Source organism: Aptenodytes patagonicus, chromosome 4 (assembly GCF_965638725.1).
Source record: "Aptenodytes patagonicus chromosome 4, bAptPat1.pri.cur, whole genome shotgun sequence".
Classification (NCBI taxonomy): Eukaryota; Metazoa; Chordata; class Aves; order Sphenisciformes; family Spheniscidae; genus Aptenodytes; species Aptenodytes patagonicus.
In genome coordinates this window covers 49,144,995-49,164,862 of record NC_134952.1, presented here as the reverse complement: position 1 = coordinate 49,164,862, position 19,868 = coordinate 49,144,995, and the positions used below count along the sequence as shown (strand labels likewise).

The following is a 19,868-nucleotide window of genomic DNA, read 5'->3' as shown; positions in this document are numbered from 1 at the left end:
CCAAATGCATCAAAAGCTCTGATGGGTAGAGACTTGGGCAAGCATGGATTCGTTCAGAACTGTATTCAGAGACCTATTCTAGAGAAAGAAGTGTATTAAAGATACACTGTATAATTTCACTGTATAAAGTGAATTTATCCTATCCTATTAACTCTCACATTTTAAAATGATTATGCTGTTTACTAAGATGTTGTACTTAAAAAGAACACAACACCCCCCTCCAGTGCACACTGCTTATTCTATGAGCTTTAGTGTGTGTGTGTGTGTGTGTGTGTCTATTTACACTAGACTATTACACATCTTTGTAAATTTATTTAATCACCAAAGTCTTCTCTAAAAACATAAGACTGTAAACCACTACTGCTCCATAGGCCCACACAGATGTAGGAAAGCACAGAAGCTTTTCTGAACACTTTTAAAGGAATAAACATTCAGGAAGTCTGATTCAGCACCAAAGCCACAAAATTCTTACTCTCACTGATTTTTAGTAAGACTTAGATGAAGCCTTTAGTCTTTATTATCATCTTTGATGACATTAAATGCTGAACTTGGCCTATGTTTGCCCACTTGCCATCCACTCACGTGGCCTACGGTTCTCTATAGTAGTTGGCAGACTCATGAGATTTATTTTTCTGATGCGTTTCAGACAAACAGATGATACACTGTAGAAGCACACTCCTGATTCTGATAGGCAAAGCTACGATATCCTTCACTGGAACATGTAACAGTGGTAACCTACTAGCAAAGGCTTTGTCGTTAATAAGGAATCTGCTTTTTCAGCATAGCAATGCTCCACCTTTATGGTGGGTAAGAAACTCCTGTGTGTTAATTTGCCATGCGTATTATTTCTCCTCACTCAAAATACAGCAGATTAAAAACTGGGTCAGAAATTAAATTGCATTGTATGTCAGTATCACTTGCTATGCTATATAAAAAAATGGGTAATTCTTTAAAATAAAATTTTAGGTAAAGATTACATTTTTCTTTACATGAGAAAAAAAGTGAGACTTTCCAAAGTTCACTCTTTAAAGTTATTTGGCACAGTTAAATAGTTCTAGGCAATAAAAGAGGCAGGAAGAATAAGGAGTGTAGGGAAGGGAACAATGCAAAATATTACTGTCTCCTTTGTATCTTAAAAAGGAAGGGAAGTTGCAGAAATAATTAATTTTGTGCTTCTACAAGCCACTAACATTCTTGTATTCCCTTCTTTTTTTCTTTGTGTGTTGGCTGGTTCTGGGATGGATTGTTCCACTGAGGCATTTCAGGAGCTTTCAATAGAAGAAAGATGCACATCCAACAGAAGTTAGTAAAAATATACTCGAGCAGTTCTATGACTGTAATCATACTGGCACCACAAAACAATCCAAGCTGGCCACCTACATCAGCTGTAATAGAAGGAAATAAACATATGTCATCCTAAGCATTTGGTTTAGTCTAGCAAGCAAACAAAACCCTGCCGGGTTCAAGTGTTAAATAAATTCAATATACATAATCCATCACTTTAAAAAAACAGAATTAATATTCTTAAGAATGTTTATTGGAGAAGACTAATGTGTTTCTTAAAATTCTAAATAAAGCAAGTACAACACAACATGTCCTACTGTGATACTTAAAATATTTCCTACTTCTATGCCTTTTTAACTGTTCTCTTGCTTCTCCTCCCCATGTTCTCTCTCCCCCCTCCAAATCCTGTAAACTTCACTATTCTTACAGTCCTGTGTGTGATATAGCCAGGAACTAATGCCAAACTCAATTCTTACTCTCAGCTGCTGTCCTTACTGCAGGTTCTTTAATGGAATGACAGGAGACTATCAAAAATGACCATGAGGCAGACGTGATTGTTACCATTACAATATAAAAGGTATTGCTTTTTGCTTAGAAGCCCACATAGGCTATGACTCAGGAGGGGTGAGAACAAAAAAAAAGGTTTGTTTGTGTGGGTTTTTTTTATTTTTAGGTTAATTATTAATCAGCAATAAATAAATATTAAACATTCACTTACCAAGCAACTCGGATATAGTCAAGGCCTTCTGCTGCTGTGTTATTTTGTAGCTCAGATCATGATATTTAATGTCAATACGCACAAGGTTCTGCCTAATGACAAATACATACAGTATTACTTGAGACAGTCAGGAGCGCTGTTCATTTTTACCAACATTTATTGGCATGGACCAAGTTCAGGGAGAGTGATGGCGTGTTTTAAAGAACAGTTAGGTGAGTGTTACCAAAATGAGTTAGATGACTGAAGGAAAAAAAAAAATTTCCTAATAACAACAGTTATAAAAGGAGCTTATCAGAGGAGTAGATCTTCAGGCTATGTTGAAAAAGTAACTCTAGATCTGTACTGTGAGATAGACTCTTACTTTTTAAGGGTCACAGAGATAAGCTTGAGTAGAAGTGTCAAGCGTCCTGACCTACAGCAGATACAGTGCTTGGAATTGTGGTCTACCACTCTTGATTATGTGCAACTGCGTATTTAATTGTGCTTATTTCAATGAGCATGTTTGTGTAAAAGAGCTCTTGTCCTATACTTGGATGTTTAGTTCTGTCCTCTGCTAATAGCCTCGCTTACCAAATTATATGCTTGCCTGCTGGAAAAGCGGAAGAGTAGGTAAATCTCAGTTGGAGCAAGACCTGTGGAATGATTCAGTGTGAGTAAAGAGCTCATCTTTATGATATCATATCTAAAGAAAGACTCTGCCTAACTCCTAAATAGAATATAAACATAACAGTTGTGGAATAAAACAGACACAAAAACTGATTGCACACATAATGATGTGACCTTTAAGAATCAAAGTAGCAATTATTCTTCAGAAGCGTGAACAGCTACAGATTTTTGGGTTGACAGTGATAATAAGCTCATTAACAATATTCATGAAAATAAAGTATAAGCTATACAAAATAATCACTTCTATCTCTTTAGGTGATAATTCTGAAACTCAGGTAGCACTGAGTAGTAAAAATAATCTTATTCTCGTAGCTTCTATTAGTAAGACTTTGGACCATTGTCATGGAGCTGCTAGCGGAACTATCCAATAAATATTTAACTTTTCCCTTCTTACATCTTCAGAAATCAATAGATCTCTACATTTTATAATTCAGAATATGTACTCGTTAATACGTGGGCAGGATTCCTATTGGTTAAGGCTTGGTTACAGGGGAATGTTCTGTATTTTCACTTGCTTAATTGAATAATTACTGGGTTGCGCATGATGTTTACAGACAATAAAATAATCAACAAAGATAAAACATCCTCAAAGGATTAATAGCTTTTGCATATAACAAAAGGTTTAATTTTCACAATCTTCATTGGGGACAGACTTTTTAATAGGGCCTGTTGCGACAGGGTAATGGTTTTAAACTAAAAGAGGGTACATTCAGACTAGATAGAAGGAAGAAATTTTTTACACTGAGGGTGGTGAAACACTGGCACAGGTTTCCCAGAGAGGTGGTGGATGCCCCATCCCTGGACACATTCCAGGTCAGGTTGGACGGGGCTCTGAGCAACCTGCTCTAGTTGCAGATGTCCCTGCCCACGGCAGGGGGGTTGGACTAGATGACCTTTAGAGGTCCCTTCCAACCCAAACTGTTCTATGATTCATATAGTTCCTGTTCACATATAAACATATGCAAGCATTTGCAGACTGATGGCTTCCAGAGTGAGAAAACCAGTCACTGAAACAATGAAATACTCATAGATATTTCATTAGCCAAATTTTCTACCTTTCTTTATAAACATATTTTGATGATGTGGATACTATGAGTTCCTGTAGCACCTGTCTTAATACTTACTTGTACTGCTGACATCTACATCTGTGAGCAAGAGGCAATTCAGTCTATAAAACTGTATTAAATGCTCTTTGACAACTAGACTGTATCTTTCTAGCAAAAAAATCTGGACATAATTCTATTTTTGGATATATAATGCTTGTGTTTGCAAGGAAATCTGGCATCAATTTATTATATTGTAACAGTAAGGCACGTATGCTCTATTAAAGCGTAAGCACGTATGATCTCTCTTCTATGAATTTAAAAGTATGCAGATTATGTCAGCTTAGTGCTACTACTGAATGACACAGTTCTATGCATAACATAAGTTCTAACACTGTTTCCTGGGTAAAAGGTGTAGTCAATACTGTTGAGACGTTTTCACGCTCGAAGGTCTCTTCTTTTGGGTATAGACCTACTTTCTTTTGCTGTGTAGCGTTTTCAGTCACACAGCTAGAACCATGCTATTTCACTCTTCTGCTACCTCATGAGAATTAATATTGTACCAAATATTTTCTAAATAACTTTTATAATATAAACAGTATTAATGAGTTCTACTAACAATAGAAAAGATTATTAAACTTGTGACATTATTGCTACAATAAAACGTAACTCTTCAGTGCTTATGAAGCTTCCTTTGGGAATGGGTTGAGAGAAAGGAGAACAACTTTATATAGCATCTATTTAGGTTGTTCATTGACTTCAGTTGTGGAAGGGTGAAGATTTGTCTTTTCTCTTGGATGGATTGCTCATGTGGATTGTGGATAGGTTTGATAACCCTGTCCTTTCTTTATTCTTAATTGCAAAAGTGATCAAAAAGCTTTGTTATGAGAGATCGATGACACAGAAGGTAATTGAGAACATTACTTTTAATTGCAGTATCTATTTTATGTTATCCACAAGTCTTAGCTGTATCTAAGTATATTTTATATATATACGAATATGTAAAAATCTTAACCAATTTTGTCTAAGAGATTATTTTATCTCACAGAGGACATTATTAATACCACAGATAAGAATATCTTTTTTAAAGGTCATATTTACATCATATGCTCTGTTAGCACACTTAAAAGTAATCGATAATTCCTTTCTTAGACAAGGTGCTAGGCAAGATTACCTGATGTATTCTGGGCTTTTCTTCAGTTTTGCAGAAAAGTATTTTATGGCTTTTTCTCCTCCAAAACTTGAATAGGTGACAGTGGTAGGATAATCCGTTTCTTCACATGGGGCAGGGCAAGTGGAATTGTGGGTTCCTACTGTACATAATCCTTTTATCTCTATATCATCTGAAATTTCAGGAGAAAGAATTTGCATAATATTGCTAAAAAAGCACACAGTTTAAAAACTTTTTTAAAACTTACAAAATTATTTTTAACGGACTTTGATAAACATATGGGTTAGTTATCCTGAGAAAAGTGGATACCTACCAGTTTTGAAGGAACAAATAAGTATTTGTAACTGGCATTTGGGAAACTGGTGCACAGTAATAAGGGTTGAGATTTTTTTTGGTCACTTTTTCCAAAGAAATTCAGCACCTGTAAGTCTTTCTGCCCTCATTAGGGCTTTATGTCCTTATTATTTCTCATCCACAGTTAAACAGTAGGACAACAGAAGACTTTTCATGTTCTGTGCTAGCTTTCTGAGTACATACTTAGGTATATAATCCTTGGTCTTGATCTCTTGATGTCTGCCTAGCTCATTTCAGTGCACAGAAACAGCTTCCAGAGCAATGCCAGTTCTAGTTTGCTATCATTGGATAACTACATAAAAATCTCGGTAAACTAAGTTCACTTTACCTTAACCCCTGCCTGCCATTTGATAATTGGCTTTAAGACAGCTAAGAGGGCTTAGGGACAGCTTTGTTTCTTCAAATACCAAAGAGAAGTCACAAAATTCTGCAGGTCTGCTGCTCATGAAAGTGGGGAGCCATTCCCCTGACGAGGCTCTAACAGAAAGAAATCACTATAGAAATCTGGGAAAGCTGGAGAAAATTCATGTAGAAGAAAAACGGTAAGTCATAAATATTTCCTAAAGCATAAACCATCACCCAAAGCCAGCTGGTACTCTGAGATGAGTACCATAGCCTCCTGCTTGTGATGCTCTATTTGTTCTGCTGTGATGGCGGCCGTCGTGCCTGTTCCCTCTGTGTGTGGACTTCTCGCTGTTGCAAACCGCAGGGGAGGAGATATCTTAGCCTGTTAGTTGATGATTTGAGGTACTCTCCAGGGACACTGGGGTTGTGGATTTCGTTCTGGATAGCCGGCCTTTAGAGTTCCTAAAATAAATGCTCTCACCAACGGTAGGTCCCGCAGATACTGGATCAGTGTGCTGTCATTTGAGTTTTTATCAGATGTCTAACCCCTCCTGCACTGTAAAAGGAGACTTAGCACCTAACTTGGGGTCCTGGGGACCAGACACCTACAAGCCAGGTTCACCATATACAGCATGTGATGCCAGTTCCTTCTGGGGTCCAGCTCTGAATCCTATCCATCCTTGATAGGACTTAGGGGCCATTTTTGTTTATTGCTCAGCGGTTTCTTTGAAACTTGGTCACAGAATATCCATTAAGTGAAATAATATACGTATTTTCACCATGACAGGCTATCAAAGATCATGATTATATAAGAATGTGAACTTAGTGGAATCTATTTCAGAAGAGCGACAGGAAAAAGATATAGTCATTGTTCATAGTAGTAGATCTTGCCTGAATGTTGCACACACCTAATCAAAACAGAAATAAACCCCTGCACAGGCCCCCCCCCCCCAACATGTTAATCTACTTGGTATCTTAATCATCCATTCCTTTGGGAAGGGAGAGACACATTACATAGCAGAATCCAAAACAGTTGAAAAGGAGGCTTTCCGAAGTTCATGACAAGTTACTTCTCAGATTAGCATTTGCAGTATTTTCCAGAAAGTATGTTGTAGCGACTTACAAATTTCATATCTACTGTGTGCAGATTATTTGCTTCTGGAAATGAATTGCATTTGGAGCACTTTGAAAATATAGAATTCATTTTACTTTTGAAAAGATAAAACCTTAAAGTCCAGTGATTTTGAATATTTTTTATCAGTTAGCAAACCTATTATTACTGTGCTGTTCGCTTTTCTGTCACAAACAAAAAGAATACAACATTGGAGCTAGAAGGATGATACCATGAAGCTGCAAAAATGCAAGCCAGAGGCTTGATAACTGAAAACAGATTAACTGGACATTCTTCCATTTTAAACCATTTCTGATCACTAAAATGAATTCTTATGGTTTTTTTAATTGGCATCTATTTAATGCTCTGTCTGGTCTCTATTTTCAGACTATTAAATGAACTGGGATGTACTTCGTTTCAGTACTACTTTCAGTATTTTAATTGATAGATATTGTCTACTATTTGGAATTGCCTTAGAAAATATGAAGTAATTACTTACAGACTGCCGGATAAACACAATTGTAAAACTTCAGCAAATCACATTCTGTTCCATTTCCTTAAAAATAAAAAACAAACTTCAGGAACTTCAATTAACAATCTAACCCTTAGCTCTATTTGTACTAAACTGAATTGTAATGTCATCAAAGCCTGCTCACCGCTTCATGTTTATCATTACGCAACTGAGAAATCAATTCAGTTGGGCACAGTGCAGTTACCAACACCAAAAGGGGTACACAGTGAAAAGAGAAAACAGACCAAGCCAAGAGGCTTGCTGTTGGAGCAAACATCTTTATTATGTGTGCCAGCCAGAACTGCCTTTAAGCTTGTGGCTCACTCTTTGTGTTAGCTTGCTAAGGCCAGGAATTCCTGGTTTTCCTGGTGGAAATGACAAAACAAAGTAGGGTAGATGGGATATATGATTACACTCCATGTGTTTCAGCAAAAGTTTTAAACTTCATGCAAGAGTTGTTTGGAGACCTAAGGAGTAAGATAGCACCCTGAGCTAACAGCAAAATTTGCAGATTCCAGATGGTCTCACTTTCACCCCAATTTTTTCCCTTGCATGGAAATATTACTTAGCAGTTTAGCACACAGTTAAAGAAGGCATTGCCCTCCTTTATCGAACTGTCACTGTATAAAGCTCTCACCCTGGGTATGGGAGACCTGGACTTAATTTCTTTCTCAAACACCTTTCCATGAGAGTTTCCAGGAGATTGCCAACCTCCTTTCCAAGAGGTTGTCAAACAAACAGGCTAGACATTACTCATTAATGGGTCTCCCTCAGTGAAAACATTCTACCTTGCTTGGGGATATTTAAAAATACATTGAGTCAGAAAGTGCAGGCGTGACAGTGGCTTTCTTGCCCACTAATTGTGAAAAAAGAGCTGTGAGGGCAGAGATTTGGGGTCCAGCTCTTGCTTCAGAGAGAGGTGACAGTATTATCATTACTTTTAATGCTGAAAAGGTGGGAGGGAGGAGACTGGTCAGGGCTCAGTGTTACTGCTTTACATTTCTAGAGTGATTAAGATGCCTGGATTCTGGAGGGGAGTATTGCAGCATACACTGGTACTCTGCATTTCGGGCTGATTAAATGGCTCCATGCAGCCTTTTGGCTTTTGTAGAGCCCTCTTCTGGTGCCAGACTCTTTCCATGGTTCATGTGGGGGAGCTCAGTTTCTGTCTTCAAGCAATCAGTTCTGCTGCAGCTGCTAAACATCTGCAAAGTACGTTTTCTGTGATACATGTGAAAATCTATGACTTCTTATGAATTTAGTTCCAACTCTTTAGGAAGTCAGGTTGAAGACTACAGACTTGTCTCACAGCCCTAGGCATAATCTTTTCTTTCAAGTTTTTTGGTCTGTATCCTAAGAATAGCCATTGACTCAGATGCTAGGTCTAGAGCTGACCCAATATCTTGTTTGTTTTCTCTGAATTAAAAAAAAAAAAAAAAGAAAAAGACAAATTTATATAATTTTAATTAATCCCCGCTGTAGATATCCCTCAAGCATGTGCCCCATCTCCTTTGCTGTTCAATAACAGGTGAGGTCTCCTAGCAAGATGATCAGTGTATGGTATGATGATATTCCTGAGAAATACCTGGAAGAATGAATGGCAAACAGCCACACCAGTCCTGTATGTACCGGGCTTTGCATTCCTGCAAACATCCATTAGTACTATAAATCTCGTGGTACTGAAGCTTTATATCAGGCTTGCACTCTCCCCATGGGTATTCTTGGATAATTGACTGTAGGGTAATAATAACAGAAGATATAATTTTTTTGTCTCTGTTTTAAATTTAGGTATTATTTTCTCACATTTTAAAGTGCTGAAGGAAGCCTGTTAAAGACATAAGCAGTAACACTGTGATTTAATTGGAGGCAATTACAGTTTGTGCTTTTGGGATTATAAAATCATCTCCTCTCTCTCACAGCAAAAGTAGGACCTGATCAGACAGCCTAGCACAGAAGGGTCGTCCACTCCACTTGGATTCCACTGGGAATCTGAGACAACCTTAATGGTAACAGAATGTGTTGATGGGGAAATGCTGTGGTGTCCTTGTATCATTATATGTCAGCGAGACTGTAAGATGTCAGGAACGAAAGGCTGACTTTAATAGATACAGATTATGAAGACCGATGACATCCCCCTCCAAAATAGCAGTAATTTTGTTTGTGTCTGGAGGAAATGTTATTTTTAGGAGTCACTTTGGCATGATAAATATTTTAACTTCCAAAATGTCTAATTCATTGTCATGCTTCAGAAGAGAATTAGAGACAGTAAAGACCAGTATTTCCACTTGATGGACAAAGTCCTTACCTTCAGCTGGCGGATTGCGACCTGTGCATGCATGCCGACCGGTGTTAATAAACCTAAACCATCAAAGCGTGGAAGCTCTTTGGGTGAATGGATAACAAAAGTTATACCAGCATCAGTATAACCAAGAGCAGGTTCATCAGTGAATTGTTCCTGATACAAAAATAATTATTTAAAATAGTTTTGGCTTTGCTCACCATCTGAAGCTTTAGCTATCTTTAAAATGGTACTATGCTTTTTTATTTGGTCTTGTATCTCTAGTCACATTTTTGGCAATTTACAGAAAAGTACAGAAGCAAACTGACTTGAATTTCCTTTATTGATTACCTCTGTGGGTATCCTTCCAGTTACCATAAACTCTCAGGTTTTTTATTCCTTCTGTCATCTCCCAATTTCAAAAGCAAGAAGGCATAGATGAACATTTACTCACAACTTGGATATTCGTTCCTTTTACTTGCAACTACCCATCACATTTCAGCAAACTTTCCATTACCCTCTCCAGAACCTCACTCCTGTCTCATAATTCCTAGAGAACAAAAGTGAATGTCTAAGTCATTTATCACTCTAGATTTTAGTTTTCTTCCCTGATCTCACGAGGTGATATTCCCTGAGTTTTCTGGTTTTTGTTGGTCAAAGACAATTCTAATAAGGTCAGACTATTTATAGTGCAAAGACCAGATCTTAGCTGGCATTGAGCACTTACAGCTGCTGCTTCTGCAACTAAAATTCAGTACTACTTAGAAATTGGCACCATATGACCTTCCCTACTGGGCCTTTTATTAAAATGAAATGATGTTACCCCTAAGCGCTTGTATAAAATTAAATTACTGCTCTGATGACGTTTCAATTGTAGGTGAACTGTGTATATATACATATATATGCTCACTCACAACTTTCAGAACCAGTTAGCTGGGGACAGACTCAATAATAATTCTGACTTTTTAAATCTGTATTAGATCTTTCCTTTAAAATACCTTCTCATTCAGAAATAGTTTTGATACAGAATTTTGTGCATGAAATTCTGAAGGTCTGTGTAAAACCAAACAAACAAAAAACCAAACCCAAACCAAAATACCTCTACTTATCTATAAGTTATTACATGATTTGCTGTTTATAATCATTAGGATAGTTGTACCTGTTGGACATCAAAAAGCAAATGTAAGCCTCTTCCAGACAAACTCACTTTTCTTGCTGGAAGTTCATTGTGATTAAAAGTAAAGCAATTTCCATATTCAGTGAAAACATGTTCAAAATCCTTCAATAAAGGAAAACAGGGAAGAGTAAATGAAAGATCATTTGAAGTTTCCTTAGCAAATTACAATGCAAGACTACTGGGGTTGTTTTTTTTTTTTTTTTTTCCCCTCAAAGGCAGTGCTAAATATTACAATCAGAAAAATGGCAATTGATGGAAAAATTCAAAAGGATTTCATCCCTTTCTATAGAAAATGAAGTTTAAAGGAGAAATTTCACATTGTTTCTTAATACCTATGAGCTGCTCAGAATCATTTAGTGAGGTCCTGTTGTTTTTCTATACCTGTTACATTATACAGAAATTATATATTCAAAACCAGCTTGTTTAATTTTTCCAGTAGATGTTTAGTGAAGACTGTTTTTCGTGTTACATATGAAAGTACAATATTTGCATTTTTTCCCAAAGCCACCTCATGATTTAATATGACTGCATCTCAATGCTTTAGTTTTAGTTATTAGCACTAGTGTCTTTCAGTTAAGAGAACTCTCCAATGCCTAATTTTAGAAGCTACAGCATATCTAAAGGTTAGAGTAATCTGAAAGAATATAGGCCTGACTTTTCTGTTCATGTTTTCTATTTAAGTTGGGAATTGCTCTGTGGAAGAATCGACATAAAAATGGGACAATCATATTCTTTGGCTGTTGTCGAAAATTCCCAGAGATGGGCTATTTTCACCTCATTATTTAAAATTCCTGTGGACTCTGCATATAGTTACCCTGGTTGTCTATATTCTTGACCTCAAGAACAAAACTACGCAATCATCTCATGCAAAAAACTCTGTTCAAACTGACTTTCGTTATAGGCCATTTATGCAAAACGTTGTTAGATACAGCCTGGAGGTATGACAGCTTTCAAAGGCTGCTATTTGTGCAGAAGCAGCACTAGGCAGAGAGCAATTTAGACTGAAATCCCATTTTACAGCTCAGGGAGTCCAGCAGGCTCCCTCTGCAGTCAGTGGGAGAATCGGGGTCCTCAGGGTGATTTAGAGCAGGACTTTTTTTCTCCATTGGCTGACTGTAAAGGGATAACAGGGGGAGTAACTGGCAAAGCTAGATGTCTCAAGTTTAGTGGTAAGAATACATCCCCTTCCCCTCCATGCTACTGTTTTAGTAAAATAAACATATTTACCTGTGGATAACATGGCTTTCCAAAAAATTCACATTCTAGCAATGTGCTGCTGTTCAGATAAAACCCATTTTTCTTTGTAAACTCCTTGATGCTGAAGTTCTGGTTCCCAAGAAGGAAATCATTTAGCTCTTGAGAATATTTATCTTGCACAGCAAATTTTTGGAGAACTCCAGACACAATGTTCCAAATTAAAAAAATTATTTTGAGGTTGCTTACTGCATGAGCTTGAAACCTGTCAGTGGGAAGGAAAAAGAATTGCTTGGAGTTCTGCAGAGTTATAGGACTGATCTCAAGGCTGCTGTTGCCAAATCTGTGACATGATTTGTTGTCTGCTCGCAAACTATAAGTGATTCTTGCCCGCCATGTTGCACTTTGATCTTTACAACATGAATAAGCAATATAGTCTCCATTTCTAGGAAGGTATTTTCCGTATCTGAAAACAGAAAATGGACACCTTCCCATGGCTGTTCTGGTCAGTCATACTGGAAACATTTCTGTTGCGTGTGGTTGTTCATTAAAAAAATAAAACCCAAAAAACCCGAGTAGCTTAGCCATCTGCATAAGCCATCGACCAGATTTGTAGAACAGATGACAAGCTGAACAATTGCATTTACAAGTGGGAAACTAGCTGGGTGGAGCTGTTCCTTTCAGAAAAGCTGTCTTCCATCATTTAGAAAATTGATTTCTAAGTGCATTTGCAATAATCTCATATACCTGTTTTACTAAGGCGCTACACCCCAGTGTAGAGACAGTCTACCTTCCCATGAGCTCTGTGGCTGGTGACACAGTGGTATAAACCAAAGGTGATCCTTACTCCTAGAATCCACTTGAAAAATCTCAAAAACATGATGAGGTGTTGGAGGTGCTTTCCTGACGTATAGCATTGAAGTCCTTTATTGAAGTAAAGTAAGGGTTTACAGAACAGTTATAAGTTTGAAAAGAGAATAAACACAAATGAAACTACAATACCATGTTCTTTAGAATTGCCATTTTATGTAATCCTATTTTTAAAAACATATCAACGTATTGGTATAATAGATCTTAATGCCCCAACTTAAGGAAGATTGGTAGGAACAACTCTTCACAACTGAATTTGAGTAAAAAAATAAAGACAAAGGTAGATTTGTGCCTCTTTGTCCTGCCAACGAAAAAACTGGTTACTAAAAACAGGAGGGAAGGATAAGCACAGCATGAACAACAGATGGATGTGGCAGCAAACTGTTGCTTAGGCAGACAACTGCCATGCTCCGTAGCTGACTATTTGCTTACAATGTGCTGCCGCTGAAGTTACAAGAAGTGAGGCATTTTTATAATAGGCAGCCCACTGTAATCAAAAGGGACTTCTATCTGCAGTGCATGTTGTGCAGTATAACCCAGGATGGCTTTATGCAGGGCAATGGGAAGGAGGCATAGTGAGGCAGAACGGCTCCGGATATTTGAGACTTGGACTTCTGGCTGAGTCTGCCAGCAAAAGGTAGATGATAAGAAAACTTACAATTCTTGAGGAAACATTGTGGGTAAACTTTCTGTATTTCTAAAACTGTTCCTAAATTACATATTTGCTTTAAAAATCGGGCCGTAGGTTTACTACGTTGTTTCAAATTGGCTGCATTTGAATCTTGGCCATTATCTTCAAATGTAGAAATCTGGAGCGAAGTTCCTGCTTAGACACATGACTTCCAAACAAACCAAATGCTTCCCTCCTGCAAATCCCACTGACATCAGCTGGAACCATAAAGGCCGAGCACCTCCGAAAAAAAAGTATCTCCTTTGCCTGAGATTTCTACATTCGTGTGAGGTTTCTATTTGAATCTCTCTATTTGCAAATCTTGTCTTTTATTTTTAACTTTGATGACTGTCTCTTAGTTACACTGTAGAAGCAACACTCCTACATAGAAGAACAACACCAGAGAGGTTTTTCTACTCCAACTTATGTTTTGAAACTTAAAAACCTGTAGTGCAATTGTTCATCTGAAGGAGGGGGAAGATTAAAAAAACAACCCCCCTTCCTTGATTCTCGTATGTTCCTTTTCATTTAAATCTTATGTGGTGGTGTGGAAGACATGCCCCTCAGAGCTGTATTTTCCCTGTTTTATGCGATTTGTTCAAGCAATTGTGGAACCTGACTGCTTTCAGATAAAGAGGTGTTGCCTCTCAAGAGCAAACAACAAACATATCTTTTACCTGTTCAAGTTGCAAAAAGTCACGGCAGGGAATTTGACATTTTCCACATACTGAGTGACCACTGTAGTTGTGGTTGGCCAGCTGAAGTAGTAGATGAAGCGACTGCAGATTTGCCAAATAGCAATGGCAAGACAGCCCACCACTACTAACAGCCACAGCACTTTGCGAGTCTTGCTCTGCGTTTGAACAATATTATGCACTCCATGAAATGAAGTGGATGAGGCAAACTCCTGATGATACTTCCTTCTGTCTTCCAAATGTGGCAGCAGTTTCTTTATTAAGTACAATCGTATCTTTTCCAATATTCCTTAATATGGAACAAAGTGAAAACACGTTTTTAAAATTAGCATTTAAATGGCACTTAAGAAAGGAAACCATGTAATTTTGATATTGGAAAGCAGTTGTAAAGTTTCTCTTTAACTGTAAATTCTCTCTTTAAGAAAGTAGTGAACTTGCTTCTGAGGATGGAAGAGTTGTGTGCTAAGAGATGAGCTCAGTGCTGCCTGAGGACAGACTATATCTTGCAGTATTTTAAGCACACAAATTTTAAGCACATTAATATAAAAAAGTAGTTCCAATTCTGTGGAAAAGATTGGATTTTGATACACCTCAGTGATCTAAAACCACAGGTTGCTGTGAACCTACTGTAAAAAGCTAAGCATCTGATTTTTGCAGTAACATCCCATTAAAGGCCTGGTCCTTCATACTTGCTCTGAGAAATAAGGTGAAAAGGGAATGATATGGAAGGGAATTTCACTCTTTCACTATTAAAAGTTGCTGGATAAAACTTGACAGGTTATAGGTTCAAAAGGAAATCTACTCTCTTTTTTTTAGGTTTGTACTTGTCTGATTCCATAACTTCGAAACAGGAATGTTTTTAGTTTTCATTTACCCCATGTTTTCTACAAACTGATGTTAAAAAAACCCAAACCAAACCAAAATATTTTTAAATCTAAGTTTAAGAGCTGTAACAGTAATGAATATAATCAATGCCTGGAAATGTAGTCATTTTCTTATGCTTGCTGCTGAATGATCTTTTGAGCATGGATTTGACAGAATGTTCTCTCTCAAAACATCCAAATGAGGGAAACTTAATAAGAACTTCCCTGTATCTAGTCATAATTGGACCAGTCTCTTTGCAAAGTGCTTCATTTACAGATTGTTATCTGCTACTTTATTCTGTCATTAAGAAAGTCCATAAGAACAGTAAATTAAAGACATTTTGTGAGACAATAATAATTAGGATCTGAAAATATTTAGATCAGTGTTTAACAGCAATTAAATGCTTTCCTAATTCCATTTTTTAACCAAAAAATAGATTTAATAGTGTGGCATGTGTGGTAGGAAGAGAATATACCCTTTATAAGACTGATTTACTTGAGACTATTACAGTTGGGCAAAGGAACAAAGGGATATAAGAATCATCTGCCAAAGCTATCATGACCACATCAGCACTCTGGGATGGTGCTTTGATCTCTGCACAGTCTCTGGACTGTGATAATGAAATCCCAGATGGTGCTGGATTTCAAAATATTTCTGAAGGGAAAGAATTTTCTTTATATTGTTCTTTAAAGATCTATGTAAGAACTTTGATCAATACTGGTATAATTTGCTGTGACTCCTTTTTATCATCAAACAGTTTTCTGCTGGAAAACTGTTCAAAAGTTCCTCTCCTAGCTCTAGCGACTATTGGATCCCATTGCAAAGCTGTTCAGCAACGTGTGCTTTTGTACGTCGCACTGGAATGGAGTGGATTTCTGGTTTTGCTGTAGGCTTCTCTCTCACCAGCGCGTGTGCAGTGGGACAAGCACTTTGCGCTTTCCCTGAATAACAGCAGAGCAAAGTACATTCATAGCATGTGTCTGCATCTGCTGCCCGTAGACTCCAACAAGAGACCACAAGCAGGTCAGATCCTCTTCTCCAGGGAAGGTGCTGTGTGTGTTTATTCCTCCCATACACACTGTCCTAGGCAAGAGAATGATAGCATATCCCTACATAAAAGTCCATTGCCATCAAAAAACACTAGTTAGCTTAATCAGCAGAAATGTAACTTGCAACGAATCTATGCAAATATGTAACTAAACTGTACTTCGGCTCTTGTGCATAGCTACTACAGTAAGTATACAGGATGCTTTATCCGATTGCAAAAGTTTTGCTGCTAATGCATAAGCTTATATAATATCGTACTGCTGCTTTCATTACTGTCTTTCACCAGACGAATTAGCACTACTAGGTGAGTGTCTTTAAGAATCCTTACTCTACTTTCAGATTTCATTAAAAATGCTATAATTAAAAAAAAAAAAATAGAAAGAAAGAAAGAGAAAGAAGGAAAGAAAGCTTGTTAACTACATAGGGTCAAGTGGTAAATTGCTAGTATGACATTTCTCACATGTGGTGGATTGGATAATAGTATGAAACGTGTAAATTGGGACTAGCCATTTATTTTGGGATTTGGTCTGTTTATGAGGAATAGGTACATTCCAGTGATAGATAATTAATAATAGAATGGTTATTCCAGGTCTCAGTTAATGAATAGTAAAATAATACACCACAATAATGTGTGGGTGTGAGATTATAAATGATTAACCCTTCATCCTATGCTGTGCAAAACTTAGGCTGTGTGGATCTGGACTAAGGTTGTGTAACCAGCACTAGCTGTAAGTGAATTAGAGCATCCAAGCTGCTGCTAGATAGACAGTAAGGTCTTGCAAGACCTTAGACATATTAGACAACAAGGTCTTGAAAGCGCTATGTTCTGTTAGTAGCAATACAAAGTACATTTAATGTAGGGACTACAAGAAAAAATGTTTTTGTCAAAGATGTGAATAAAACCAATATTTATAGAAGATCCAAAGAGTAGAGGATGGATAAGTAAAAAAGCAAGGAGGTAACTAAATGAGAGGAATCCAGGTCCAGGAGCAAACCACATGTTTGGAGCAAAATATAGAACATGCATGAAGGAACTAGTAAGGTAGCTTATACGTTCGGGATGGGCTGCAGATGCTTTGCCTCAGGAAACACTGATTACTGGAGAAGCCCCGAGAACCATCATGGTTAGTCAGATAAACCTGGTTTTCTGGTCAATGTTGTTAAAGAAGAAATGGCTTCCCTGCATGTATAACCAGGGATACATGGCCAGGGACGTACTATTATGAGCTTATATAAAAACCTCAGAAATTCACAGTATCTTTAATGTTAACACTGTAAATTGAATTTAAAGGGTTTTTTAACTTCAGTAAGCAGGTAATTGATCACAATCTATAACTACTTGTATAGGCAACTGGTAGATAACAATAATAGGCTCTTTGATCTAGTGGGGAAAAAGAAGTAACAGGATCCAGTGGGAAGAACTGGAAGCTAAGCTCTCGCATAGCAGAAATAAGGTACAACATTTTTATTTTAGTATTCCCAATGTTTAATTGTGATTAGATTTTCATTAATGAACATAGCAAAAAAGAATGGCTTTTTAAAAGATAGCTCATCTTCAGCCAGAGCTCTTACCTGGAAGGAGTTATTTCAGGAAGGTTAAATGTGGCCTCTGTGCAAGGGTTAGTTAGTCTAGATAGATTTGTGATTTCCTCTTTGTCTTAATCTAAAAATCATTCAAGTATGATATCATTCAGAGAAGTAATTGCCTAGTTAAAACTGTGTTAGCTTTATTCTAAATGCATGAAGGACTGATAGCTAGAGACTGTTCCTCACTTCTTAAGTAAGTGTATGAGTGTTTTTCTACAAGATTTTTTCATCTTTCCCTTCTTCTTTATGTCTTGAAAATGTACATTACTGCTATTTTTGGACAAGGTTACAAGAGAAAGGAGACAGATTTTCTCATTTTGGTTGTCAGTCCTGAAAAAAACTACCAAAATGTAACAAAACTCTTGGTAAAGCACTCTAATATGTCTAGTCACATACCTTTAGCATCCGATTGAATGAATCTCCCAAGCTGGTCCATGAGGCTGTGCTTATTTCAGTAAGGAAGGAATGGATAACAGGCTGCCTTATCACTGTGATCATTGCTAGGTAATGGCTTTTATAGAAAACCAAATGGGAGGTGATACTCAATGACACATAACACTGGGCAATTTACCTGCCGGGGTTGCTATGTTTTGCCTTTAAATAACATGGTCTGCAATGTAAAAGAGAAGATTATTTTTATGACAGGATCAGCTGTACATATTTATATACATTTCAAGTACATATTATACTAATAATAGTACAAGTGCAGGCTTGTCTTGTGTGTTGCATCACCTTGCAAATTTCTTCCATGTTTTTTCCTTTTATTTTAGAAAGACCAATTATCTTCACTAAAATACTGCGCTGTTCAGAACTGAATAGATTATCCTTAAGTAGATAAGGAGCCCTTCCTGCTCTGGAGGGCAACAAATGTCTGCCACTAGCTTCCTACCAGCAGCAGGATGCAGTTCATCCATGCTTTGAATAGCTGTCTTCATAACCAGCTCCAGATTTCATGTTCTTGTGGGCTTTAGCAAAAATGAGCTGTTATTCCTGAGAACTAACCCTGTGGGCGAGCACGAAAATGCATGCAGAGTCAATCATTCCAGTAACTCCTTATGAAAAAGGACAGAGACTGCTTTTGTGTCAGATGTGTGGTATGATCTTGTTTGAAATTTGTTTCAAGGAAAGAACTGAGCATCTAATAAAAGACAATTAAAAATACTAGAAAATTCAGACCTGGGATGTTCTAGATTAATGCTTTAGGAAATAATAATAAAAAAAAACCCCTTCACATGCCCTCTCTGATCTGCAGGGGATGGGAACGGCTGCTGCTTCTTTCATTCACCCTTTTAGTAATGGTCCAGTTGATTGCCCACAGTGTTCTTGGGTTATCAGGTGTATTAGCTTGGCCCCTCAGTACCTCACTGACTAGTTGTTTGCCAACTGTTTGCTGGCCGTGTTGTTCAGGCTATGAGCTGCCAGGTGAAGCACTGAACTCCGTTTAGTCATTCCCGTGTGACAAGCAGATGATTTCTGTACTCAGCTTCTTGGAAATCCCAGCTCCGTTTGTCACTTTTGTCTCACCGATAAGGCTCTCTGCCAGGGCAAGCTTTGCACAGCACTTGCGTTCACTCAAGCAGCAAAGTGCTTAACAGTAAACTGTTTTTCAACATCTGTATGTAACTCAACCACATCTAAGGCACTGCCGAGCAGTTAATTGCAGATCTGTTGAGTCCTATTAACGCAAACCACTCTAATTAATAGAACGCAGACAATGCCTCTTGCTTGGGTTGCTTGAGTTCTTAATTAAGTTGGTCTTTTATACCACTATATGCATACAATTAAGAAGTACAAACTGTAAGTTCTCTACACAGCAAATATGATTCATCTTACTGGTTTCTTCAAAAAAAATCTGTGAGTTGATGTCTTACAAAGAGTCTTGATGCTTATGTAGTACTTTAGACGAACATAGCTTGTGTTCTCTCGTTGTGTTTTACAAAAGAAATTGATTTTTAAAATTTTCTTTCTTTTATGGTTGTTTTACATTAATTCTTAAGCAAACGCTAGGGGGCGAAGACCAGCCATCTTGTATTTGTTCATCTTTCCCAAACGGCTTGCACAAATAGCTTTCAGATTATAAATTGGTCACAGGGAGCTTGGTTTGTCCGCTCGCTCCTTGCAGTGTGTATCTGGTTATCTAAACAGCACATTCCCTTATACTTAATGCAGTAAAGGTTGGAAAACCAATCGATGACAGAGGTGGTCATGATTTTTTGTATTCATACATATTGTAAATTTTGTACTCAAAATGTTATTTGAAGTCAGTCCTCAGTGCTGTTCTGT

The 19,868-nt window shown here is 37.5% G+C and overlaps 1 protein-coding gene across 1 annotated transcript; it reads right to left on the bottom strand.

Annotated features, from left to right (window-relative positions):
* Positions 1–1,026: 1,026 nt before the first annotated feature.
* Positions 1,027–18,021, bottom strand: ASIC5 (acid sensing ion channel subunit family member 5). The gene is made up of 10 exons (XM_076337623.1): positions 17,982–18,021; positions 14,070–14,376; positions 11,886–12,117; positions 10,641–10,760; positions 9,509–9,658; positions 8,789–8,936; positions 7,192–7,248; positions 4,886–5,054; positions 2,003–2,094; positions 1,027–1,385 (listed from the first exon to the last, which is right to left on the bottom strand). The coding sequence occupies exons 1-10, from the start codon at positions 18,019–18,021 to the stop codon at positions 1,186–1,188; spliced, it is 1,515 nt and encodes a 504-aa protein (XP_076193738.1). The 3' UTR covers positions 1,027–1,185.
* Positions 18,022–19,868: the final 1,847 nt, after the last annotated feature.